This window comes from Cyprinus carpio, unplaced genomic scaffold (assembly GCF_018340385.1).
Source record: "Cyprinus carpio isolate SPL01 unplaced genomic scaffold, ASM1834038v1 S000006590, whole genome shotgun sequence".
Classification (NCBI taxonomy): domain Eukaryota; kingdom Metazoa; phylum Chordata; class Actinopteri; order Cypriniformes; family Cyprinidae; genus Cyprinus; species Cyprinus carpio.
Genome location: NW_024879241.1, coordinates 1214268 through 1226281, shown reverse-complemented (window position 1 = coordinate 1226281; position 12014 = coordinate 1214268). Strand labels below are relative to the sequence as shown.

The 12014-nt window shown below is 39.5% G+C and overlaps 1 protein-coding gene across 1 annotated transcript; it reads left to right on the top strand.

Annotated features, from left to right (window-relative positions):
* The first annotated feature begins 204 nt into the window (after nucleotides 1-204).
* LOC109054357 (guanylate-binding protein 1-like) lies at nucleotides 205-8161 on the top strand. The gene is made up of 9 exons (XM_042754773.1): nucleotides 205-633; nucleotides 722-849; nucleotides 1111-1220; nucleotides 1474-1661; nucleotides 2973-3215; nucleotides 4129-4409; nucleotides 5772-5984; nucleotides 6194-6296; nucleotides 6574-8161. Exons 1-9 carry the CDS (start codon nucleotides 459-461, stop codon nucleotides 7014-7016), a joined length of 1884 nt encoding a protein of 627 aa, XP_042610707.1. The 5' UTR covers nucleotides 205-458; the 3' UTR covers nucleotides 7017-8161.
* The last annotated feature ends 3853 nt before the right edge of the window (nucleotides 8162-12014 follow it).

The following is a 12014-nucleotide window of genomic DNA, read 5'->3' as shown; positions in this document are numbered from 1 at the left end:
CGCAGCAGCGCTCGTTCACTCACGTAAGCCTCGTCCACTCCTGACAGCAAAACTGATATATCTGCATGACTTTCTAACATTTAGAGATGAAGAATATACCTGTGAGGTGTCAGTTATGCACTGAGGAAAACACAATTTCTCAAATGCATTAAACAGTACAAATATGTGCTGTTGTATTTTACTTCTCTAGTAGAAAGCAGCATCAGCTAAACCCAGTCTGGTTATAGATTGTAGCTGGGCACAAACAAATCTGACAGCATTTCTATGTCTTACTCAGCCTGTTTGTGTAGTTTGTTATGAAAGTGTGTTGTTAAAGCAATATTTTACACAAAGTTCCCCGAACAGAAAGAGGAACTGCTCATGTAGGGAGTTACTGTACTGTGTAATGCAGGATTATTGGAGTATTTCTCAATGCAGTTGAATAAAGGAAGTGAAATGTGTTTGGGTCTCCAGTGGTCATGGACAAACCAGTGTGCTTGATTGACACGGCGTCCGATGGGAAGCTGTGTGTCCAGCAGTCAGCGCTGCAGGTTCTGGAGCAGATCCAGCAGCCCGTGGTGGTGGTGGCCGTGGTGGGTCTCTACCGCACCGGGAAGTCCTACCTGATGAATCGACTGGCAGGGAAGCAAACAGGTCAGCAGCACTGATGTCATCCAAACACTCGTGTCCTTCAGATGAATGCATGCAAGTCATGGTGGGGTTTCTGGTGTGTGGTTATCAGGGTTTGCACTGGGCAGCACAATCGAGTCCAAGACGAAGGGCATCTGGATGTGGTGTGTGCCTCACCCCACTAAACCAGGAACCACTCTGGTGCTGCTGGACACCGAGGGACTCGGGGACGTGGACAAGGTGACAAACTAAAGTAGTTCTGTGATATATTATCTATACGTCTTTCTGTCTGATGGTTGGTCAGTTGTCCAGGCCTAGTGGCCTGTTTGAATGGACAAAGTTATGTATGCTTGTTTACTTTTTGTAGTGACTGACCCAAACCAAACAAATATCACAATGTACAGTGTACACCAATCTCACAATCACAGATCATTCAATATCAGGAACTGTGTGTCTGTTATGGGCTGTGGTCTCATGTCGTCATGGCCCTGTCTGTCTCAGGGGGACTCAGTGCATGACACCAGGATCTTCTCTTTGGCTGTCCTTCTGAGCAGCACTCTAGTCCTGAACAGTCGAGGAACTATTGACAACAGGGCTATAGAGGAACTGCAGTATCCTTCTGATCACAATTTATATTTCATTTTCAGTTTGAAGTTTGTTTGATATGAGAGCTTGCAGAGTATTTAGGTAAATATGTTAGTAATATGTAAATTAGAAAGACTTTATGTAAAACAGCCTCCACATTATAGTTGTCTTTTGTCCATTTCGGAAATAAGCCATTAGCTAGAATTGCTCTGGTACAGCTCTTCTCAGTTTACATTATTGCAGCGAATGTTCAACAGTCCTTTGACTCACACTGAACAGATACGTCACTGAGCTAACTGAGTACATCAAGATCAAGTCACCTGATGAAGTTGTAGATGACGGAGAGTTTGTCAAGTTCTTCCCCAGTTTCATCTGGGCTGTGAGGGACTTCACTCTGCAGCTAAACATCGAAGGGAAAGACGCGACAGAGGATGAATACCTAGAGTTTGCTCTGAAGCTAAAACTAGGTAATATTTAAAGCATGAAAGTTTTATTACCAGCCTTGTTAAACTGTGCATCTGGATTATCAACATATGCTTTGCCATTCTGTTAGCAAACAAAACTTTTCTAGCCACTTCCAGTTAATGATTTCAGCTTTCTGTGTTTATCTACAGTGATACCCAAGTTCATTTATCATTAACAAGCTAGCAGTTTCTCTGATGTTAACGTTTTTATTATGTGCCCTTACCAAAAAGACGTATACTTCAAGTTTATGTTAAGTATACTTAGGTAAAGTTCAAATATATATTAAGTATACTTTATGTAGTAAGTTTACAAATATCAGTGTACTAGTAGTATACTTGTGAGTGTACTATTTTAATACTCCTTGGGACTAAATTGGCCCATTTTCTAGTATATAAAAGTATAATTTTAAGTATAATTTAAGTATAACAGTTGTAAACTTTGAGTACACAACTAGATTACCTCTATGTTTTAAGTTTGTACTGCAACTATACTAAACGTGAACTCATAGGTATACTGATAGTTTGCTAAATAAATACTTGCATTTTTAGTACACTTTAGTACAAGTATAGTCTCAGTAAACTACTAGTTTAGGAGTTTTATACTGCAAGTATACTCATAAGTTTTCTTTAAGTGAACTTTACATCATACTTTAAGTATACTATGTCCCTATTCATTAATGTGTATATATATTTTGTTATATGATTATCTGAACATACAAAACATCAAAAGAATGAACATGGTATCTGCTTGCAAACAAAAACGTTTTATTCTAGGTTCATGCATTATTTTTTATAAACACTTGAATGTGGGTAAGTTTCATAAATAAATAAACAGCATTTTAAACAAAAAGACTCGAGTCGATCAACACCCCAAACCTTGACAGTCATTATTACCTTTTCATTGGTCGACATTTTATTCTACAACGTTACAATTTTGATGCTGTTTTATGTGTGATGATCATGTTAGGTTATGTGTGGAAGCATCTGTTGTTTCGGTTTCTTCTTCACTGTTTCCCTGTTTTGGTAGTTTTGTAATTCTGTACAGAAGATTTGTAATAGCGCCCCCTACTGTATAACAATGAAAACATTTTCGGAGCACAAGTAGAGCTCAAATAAATCTACACTTTTTCTAAGGATACGTCAAGTATACTTAAATGTCATTTTAAGTATATTTCTGAGAAGTACATAAAAAGTAGACTGAAAGTATACTTTCCTATTTTTAGTTTAAAAGAGGTAGACTAATAGCACACTTGAATTAACTTCAAACTGTGTATTTAGACTGAATGCTGTCCTTTTGTTTTTGTTTTTTTGAAGGTAACTCAATTCAAGTGAACAATTACAACCTTCCAAGAGAGTGCATTCGCAAATACTTCCCATCTCGGAAATGTTTCACCTTCCCATTCCCAACCAATCCAGACAATGTCTCTTATCTGGAGACACTAGACCCAGCTGAGATTTCAAAACGATTCTTGGAGGTCACGAATCGTTTCTGCCAGTTTATCTTTGACCAGAGCCAAGTGAAAAATCTGAAAGATGGACACACGGTCACCGGCAGAGGTAAAGCATTGGTTCATTTAGACAGTGGCTAATCCAAGAGATCAAATTTATTTCTATAGCCCTCCCCATAATACACATACTGTAGTTGTTTTAAAGCAGCTTTCTACAAAGTAATACCGGTATGTCTGCAATGCCTTAATGCTTTAACTTTGAGCAGTTTGAGAGCTGGGGGATATGATTTATGTTGAGATTTGGCCATACTGTATTTATTACTTTGTCTAGCATATAAATCAGTGCCAGGACTAAATGAAAGTGCTGACATCAGAGAAAAATGGATAGAAGCTTTAATGGTATGGCGCTAAAATGCAGTGTTGTTTTGTGTTGAGAGATATTAATGCAAGAAGCTGTGTGAGTTATATGTGGCTTTAAGTAATGTCTTGATATAGAAAGAAAACTAATTTCAGCCATTACTGTGATGGGAAGTTACTCATGTCATGGTGTAAGATTTTGGTCACATCGCCCAACTCTAAACGGAAATTCACTTCAAAAGATGTGTTGGTGGTTAAACATACCGCATGGCTGGCTAATGCATTCAATATTGATAACAAGCACAGTTCAGGTACTACAAGCTTTTCAACAAATACTATATTGGTCACCATTCAATTTTAGTCGTTTCTGTAGCCACAACACTAGCAAGGCAGTCTCTTAAAGGTCACCCAATAATGACAATTCTGTCATCATTTACACACCCTCATTTCATTCCAAACCTGTCATTCTTTCGTAAAACATAATTTATTATGAGAGCTGTCTGTAGTTTTTTGGACATGCAAATGGAAGTCAATAGAAACCAAAATGGTTTAACCTAAAATAGTCATCAAATATTTGTTTTCGAGTGAATTATGCTTTTAATGTTTTGGACACCATCCATTTATTTGTTACTTTACTTGTGTTTGACTCCTCTGCTTTCCTACAGTTCTGGGTCATCTTGTAAAAACATACGTAGACACCATCGCCAGTGGAGCTGTGCCTTGTCTGGAGAATGCTGTGATCGCAATGGCACTGATTGAGAATGAGGCTGCTTTTCAGGAGGGGCTTGAGGTGTACCAGAGTGGAATGGAGAAGATGAAGAACTCCTTCCCTCTGGAACTGAATGAAATCACCTCGGAACACCAATGCTTCAGTCTCATGGCAACACAGACCTTCATGAAACGCTCCTTCAGGGACAGTGATGGGAAGTTCTTGACATCTTTAGAGGTAGGTGGGAGTGGACATCAGATTACAACAATAGATGGCTTTAAGTCACTTTATGGAAAACGACTTGAAACTCACAGCTAAGAGTCCAATAACAACATGGGAAACACAGTTAATTCAAAGACAGATTATTTAATAACATTCCAATAAACTTTAACAAATGCACACAATGGTTTTAAATGTCATGTGAGAAGTTAAAGAATGAGTAACAACGAGAGCTGCCCAATAAAGTTTCAAATCATGTCGAAGCAAATTTATCAGGGAACAAGCGGCTCAGAAAGACATTTACTTGAGCAAGAAAAATTACTTACATCTTTCAGAAAACAAGGACATACTGTTTCTTAATTCATATTGTAATAACTGTTTGTTAGTTTTTGCTTAAAACAAGAAAAAATATCTGCCAGTGGGTAAAAAAATAACATTGTTTTCCCTTTCAGTTAAGATTTTTTTTTTTTATCCCATTGGCAGATATTTTTTCTTGTTTTAAGCAAAAACGAACAAACTTTTAATGCTTTTTTTTTTCAGAAAACAAGAAGACAATATCTTGAGTCATTTTGTTTCTCAAGTAAAAGTATCTTGTTTCAAGAATGTCAAGAATTTGATATTCGTACTAGAAATCAAGACAAAAAGTGAAAGTGCAGTGTAGGGTAAAGCAAATAGATGTCACACCCACTTTAAAAACTGAGGACACCCAACAACTGTAAGATTGAGGCTTCTTGTCTTAGATTTTGTGGTAATTCCAGCAATAATCTCAGTTACATATTGAAAAATATGTCTTGTATTATGGTTTTTTTTATCCATTGGTTCTGCACTGGACTTGTTGTGGTATCCAGTAGAGATGTGCATCTCCATAACTGAGGCTGATGCGATACGCATCTTGATGTATAGCCAACGATACAATACATTAAAGATACATATGACGCAGCTACTGAATGCAATACAATACGATTCACCCCTGTTAAGCAGCAGTGCAATCTGATTTAGATTAGATTCAATTCAAATATGACCGCTTTTATTTCTTTGGTTCAGACAGAGAGCAAATCATAAATTGAACAATAGGAACCAATGATATTACCACTGACTCGCTCACAGAATATTATAGCCATGCAGCCTTTCTCTCTGGTTTTATGACAGCTGTACCTTTTATAGTTAGCAGAACAGATAGCAGAACATGTCAAAGTGACCTTGAGCAAGACTCTGAATCCCTTGTTCCCAATGGTTGGGATTGGATACAATGAATGATACTGCTTTGTAAGTTGCTTTGAAAAAAGCATCTGGTAAAAACTAGATAGATTGAAATAAAGTGTACAGAAAACTCAAACAATGAGCATTAAGAATCCTTCCTGTGTGGTTGTGCTGTTTTAGGAAGCCATCAATCAACAGTTTGACAGGTATCTCCAGGACAATGAGCAGGCCTCCGAGGCTAAATGTGAAAGTCTTCTATCAGTTCTCTCTGAACCAATGACGGAGAGGATCAATCAAGGGTTTTATGCCACAGCTGGTGGGTACGATCTCTTCTGCCAGGACCTGGAGGACATTGTGAATCAGTACAATACACTGGCCTGTCAAGAAGTCAAGGTGATAAATGTTACATTACATACATAGAACAATTCTGTTATTAATACCATAGTGTTGATGACATACAGGTAGATATGAGCAATATCACACTCGTAGCCACTAAATATGGCTGTGTATATCCTGTATATATATTAAAGCAATAACACTAAGCATCTTCAGATATTAATATTTTTTACCATCAAGCTTACTCTTTCTGTGTTTCTTCATAGATTGCTGAAGTGTTGGAGAAATTTCTACAGCAAAAGGCTGCAGTCACCACAGCCATTCTGCAGGCTGATGATAAACTAACTGAAAATGAAAGAAGGATTTGCGGTAAGAGCTTGGTGTTTTCAACAAAGTAGACACAGTAAGCCCTGCACATGAGAATATGAATAGAATCAACCCAGTGGTACAGTTAGGGTAAATGAAAGGGTGGTGTAAGGGAATTTAGAGTAAGGGGATGGATGCAATCTCATTCCACATCTTCAACCGTTTTGAACGCTTATCTTTTCAGTGTGTCAAACAAGAGGGATGATGTTGTTAGATTTTTCTCCTTCACTGAACTTACAACATGTCTGTTTCTTGAACTACTTGTTTTTTGGCTGACCAGAGGAGAGAGAGCGGGCAGTCCTTCTGGAACAGGAGATCAAGGCCCAGGAAGAGAGGCAGCGTCAGCTGGAGGAGAAGATGGAGATTGAAGAACAGAATAATGAGGAGAGGGTGAGACAGGTCATACAGAAGATGGAAGAGGAGATGTCTTTCCAACAGCAGGAGACACAGCGTGCCATGGACAGTAAACTGAGGGAACAGGCTGCTCTGATGGAGAAGGGCTTTCAAGAGAAGGCTAACAAAATGTCCAGCGAGATCGAGCAGTTGAGGAGGAATAATAAAGAGGTAGAGGACAGGAAGTCCAGAGAGTTCGCACAGATGATAGCGGATCAGGAGCGAAGAAACGCACAGAACTTGGAAGTGCTGAGGCAACAGCACAGACAGCAGATGGAAGCGATTAACAGCAGGCCGAGACCTTCATCTCGAGGCTGTTCTATACAGTGAATGTGCTTTTACACAATTCTGACTTCATAACTACTATAATCTCACTGAAAACAATTTCATGGTGTTTTTACAGACAACACTTACATAACTGACTAATTATGCATTTTTTTCTAAGTTACTGTAGCTGATTACAGTTACATTTATCTTGTAACTAGTTACACGTAACGCTGTTATGTGTAGCTAGTTACTCCCAAACACTGGCAATGTCTAAATGATTACATTAACTTAATGTTTAGCGTTGATAGTTTTTTATTTTATGTTAGATGTTTTAGATAAAAAATCTTGATGGGCTGAATGTTTCATTCATGAATGCTCACTGCAAAGGTCGTATGAAGCATTGTTGGTTGCAGCCAACTTGTTCCCCAGATCAGCCAAAGACAGCAGGTGTTTGTGTAGATCTTACCTGGATCCTCATGTCCTGTAAACATGGGATTTGTCAGGTTTGACCACTGGTGTTATTGTGAATGTGGCAGATCATTGTTAAGATGGGAAAGGTGGGAATTAGCTTGAAATGAAAAGTTAATTAACTTTCAATTCATACTGTACATGATCAGGCACTTTATAACAATATACAAATGATTTTAACATGTTATAATGAATGCTTGCAAATGTAATGTAAACTTGTTGCTTAAACTGATTAAAATAAATTCTATATCTTCTAATGCACTTTTTACATTTGCAAATATTGTATAAATGTCAGTAAATTTAAGCTCTTTTAGACACTACTCATGTTGACATGATTTATTAACTCATAACCACAGTCTGTAAAGTTGACACATTTGCCATTTTTGTGGTGTGCATGCACACGTCTACTACTTAAACATATTTGCAAATAGTTTATTAATTCTTTGTTCAACTTTTTGCTGTACCACATTGAAACTGTTCATCATTTGTAAATGTTGATGAACATTTACTATTAATCATTTAGTATCAAGTATTTTTTATAGTGCTCAATTTTTATGCTTTTTAGCTCTACTCTTTTTTTTTTAACTTCAAACGTTAAATTATTTTGATAAATTAACAAGTATTTTCTTTCTCTCTTGGAATTTGTTCATGTTGATGAATTATGAAAGGAATAACCTCTGTTTAAGGATATTGTCTACTATGAGTATTGAGGCAATAAAATATGTTTTGCACCAAAATTACTTTTATGTGGTCTTGGTTGTTGTTGTTTTTATGTCTTTAGCAAGAATATACTGTAAATACTCTTAATACTCTTTGATCAACCTTTACTCAAATTTTGTTACAGTAGTTAAAAGTTCATCTCTCATAAAAGGTCCTTAAACTAACATTTATTTTAAGGGTTCATAATCATGTGGTAGTTAAGCATTAACAGCATTTCCTGCAGTTTCCTACTTAGCTCCTAAACTCTGGAATAACCTACCTAACATTGTTCAGGAGGCAGACACACTCAGTTTAAATCTAGATTAAAGACCTATCTCTTTAATCTGGTTTACACAGCGCTTTTAATCCCGTACCAGTGCCAGGCAGTAACATCTATCTAGGCTCGGACAGGGTTTGCTTAAGAAGAGTGAGTCGGTTGAACAATTTACCGATTTATTGCCAGAAACAGCAGTGTAACAGACACAGCATTAACTGAGTATATAAACGATTCAATTAAACATAGAGCTTTTACAAATAAGAAATAAGAAATAAACAAAATCAAATAGAAACCCATTTAAATTGAGTTCTTTGTCCTTGAATATATGTGTCTGAGTCCAAAGAATAGTTCCTTAATCTAGTGTGTGCGTAGATTCCAAAAAGCGGTCAGTTCCTTAAATGAGTGTATGGTTTCCAAACAAAAGGGAAGTTCTGCTCCTCAAATGTGGGTGCATTGAGTGCACTAAGTATTCTTACCAGTTTGGATGAAACAAGGTTGATGCTCTTATCTGGTGTTTCGATGGACAAATCAAGCCAATCAGGCTCTCTCTGTGACGAATCTCGCGGCTGGCCACACCACTTTCATGATCGTCACACAGTCTCATTGGGTTGGGTTTGCCATCTCCAATTCTTCTGATTTAAATTAAAAAAAAAAAAAAACAATCTACACAAAGCGTAGAAGAAGTAAATGTTCTGTTCTTAACATGAGACCTCATTAACTTCTTTTCTATCATTCAAAGTACAGTTTGTGCAACCAGTTACTATAGATGCACTTAGATTACATAAGCAATTGTATTTTTTAATAAACGTGCTGTATTTATGTAAAATGGATTGCATAAATGAAAATATTAAAATAAAGATGTTAACATTGTTTTTCTCTAAAACATGTCTCTCTTTAATGTTTCACATTAACATGAAATGAAATTGCATTATTCCCTTTTAACTTATTCAAAATAGCATGTACAACTCAAAATAGATACACTTGTTATGCATCTGCATTATAACCCCTTTACAATCATTATATTGCTTAAAACGAGTCACTCAGACCCATTGTGTTGCGCCAGCAGGTTGCCTCTAACATTAAAACATGGCATGCATGAAAGTAAAAGTGTGAACATTGTCGTAACGACATTGTTTTTTCTCATAACTATGATAATACGTACCAAAGTTGGTTTAAAACATTGAATTCTCAGAAACTCAGATTGGTTTTGTAAGGAAAATGTATTTTTAAACAAACAGACACCACTACTCTACACCACTACAGAGGGCTCCTGTTCCTGAGTCCAGCACTGAAAGCCTAGAGGCTCACAAATAACCGCCCTCCCACCCACTCCTCCTCTGCTGTCGTCTGGCAGCCCCTCTGCTCGCCCTCAGCCCACCATCTATATGGTTTGAGCTCCGCGGGACTGCCATCCTCCAGCATCACTGTGGCTAGAGTATCCCTTGACTCTGCCTTCAGCCTTTAAGCTCCGGACTCCACCTCGGCCCGTTGACTCGTCGGCTCCACCATGTCTCCTAGCTCCCTCCTCTCCACCATGGCCCGGCAATCCACTAGCTCCGCTGGTGTGGTGTTCTGAGTTAGCCTCTAGAGGGAGCTCTCGGGTTGAGTGAAGGTGGAGAGAGCGATAAGAAAAGAAGTGAGATGTAAGTGGAAAAATAAAGAAGGTTACACACAGTTCGAGACGGAGTGCATTTGCTTTTAATTGAGACACTCAACATATTGACGACGAGGATGGCTTTGAGTCTGAGCCAACCTGCCCCGTTCCTGCAAACACCGGGTGAACCGCCCATTCCGTTCAAAGCGTGGATCAAACCTTTCGACAATTTTTTGCTGGCCCTGGGTGAGGAGCTGCCTAATGCGAGGAAGCGCGCTCTTCTAATACACTGCCTCGGAGCCGAGGGTCAAAGATTGTTCTACACCCTGACCGTGAGTGATCAGGGAGATGATACGTACGCTTCTGCTTTGAGTGCAACAAGGGAGTTTTTTGTTTCTAAAATTAATGTGGTTGCTGAACGTTACCGCTTCCGCCAACGAAGCCAACGCGCGGGCGAGACTACAGATCAGTATGTCGCTGCACTACGTGAACTGGCTGCCACCTGCGAATTCGGCGCGATGGAGGACGAGATGATTCGCGATCAGCTGGTCGAAAAGACTAATTCATCTCGCATTAGAGAACGGCTGTTGCTGGAAGTGCCACTCGACCTTAAGAAAGCTGTGACTGTCGCCCGGCAAATTGAAACTGCTACGGCAGAGGCAAAAGCAATGATTGCGTCATCCGACAGTACAGTACAAGCAGTGCAACAACATAACACGGTTCGAAGGAGCAAAAGTAAAATCAACGCCTCGCGGGGACCTCCGAAATTTACCCGTGCACGTAGTTGCTACCGTTGCGGATCTGAGCAGCACTCAGCTAATTTTCCCGGATGCCCGGCAAAGAATGCGGTGTGCAGGAACTGTAACAAAACAGGACATTTTGCAAAGATATGTCGCGGAAACAAACGGGTGAGTGAAATTACAGTACCTGAAGTGACTGTGTTAAATATTGAACATTCTGCTCGTGACTGTGGCAAAATAATGTGCACAGTACAGATATGTGCAAGCACAGGACAAACACGGGACATTCAGTTAATGGTGGACACGGGATCGGCAGTGTCCATATTACCGATGTCCATTTACTCTGGATCTTTCAGTCAAGCACCCCTTTCACCACCGAAACTCAGTCTAGTTAGTTTTGGGGGCGATGCAATTGAAGTGAAAGGATGCCTGCCAGCCAGCATCTCGTATGGAGGCCATTGCACTACCACAGACTTATACATTGTTCAACAGGGATCAGCTGTGCTAGGCAGAGACCTCTTTACTGGACTGTGCTTACAACTCTGTGATGGTCAGGTCACTACGGACCAGTGCACACATACTGCCTTAGCTATAGATGCAAAGTCAGAAAACAGGCTGGGATGTGCAAGAGGATTTGTGCACCGTGTTCACGTTCGGCCTGGTATTCAGCCTGTGCAGCAGAAACTGAGGCGGTTACCTTTCTCAATTCGCGACGAGGTGTCCAAGGAACTACAGAAGCTTGTACAACAGGATGTGATCGAGCCTGTTGATGCATCTGAGTGGGTTTCCCCAATAGTTGTCTCTAGAAAAAAAGATGGGGGGATTCGGCTCTGTGTCGACTTACGCGAGCCTAACAAGGCAGTGGTAGTAGACAGCTTTCCTCTTCCACATATGGAGGAGATGTTTGCAAACCTGTGTGGAGCAACAGTGTTTTCCTCATTAGACCTCCAAAGTGCATATCACCAGGTAATGTTGCATGAGGACAGTCAAAACCTTACAGCGTTTGTCACACATGATGGGCTATTTCGTTTCAAAAGGGTTCCATATGGACTGGCCTCAGCTCCAAGTTGCTTCCAGAGGATGATGTCTGAAATCCTTAAAGGTCAGTCTGGAGCTCATTGTTACTTGGATGACATCATGGTTACAGGAGCAACGCTCAAGGAACATGATGAAAATCTACAAGCCGTGCTGCAGCGAATTGATAAAGCAGGCCTCAAATTGAACATGGCAAAGTGCCATTTCAGAAAAGCAGAACTGTCATTCCTGGGTCACACCCTGTCTGA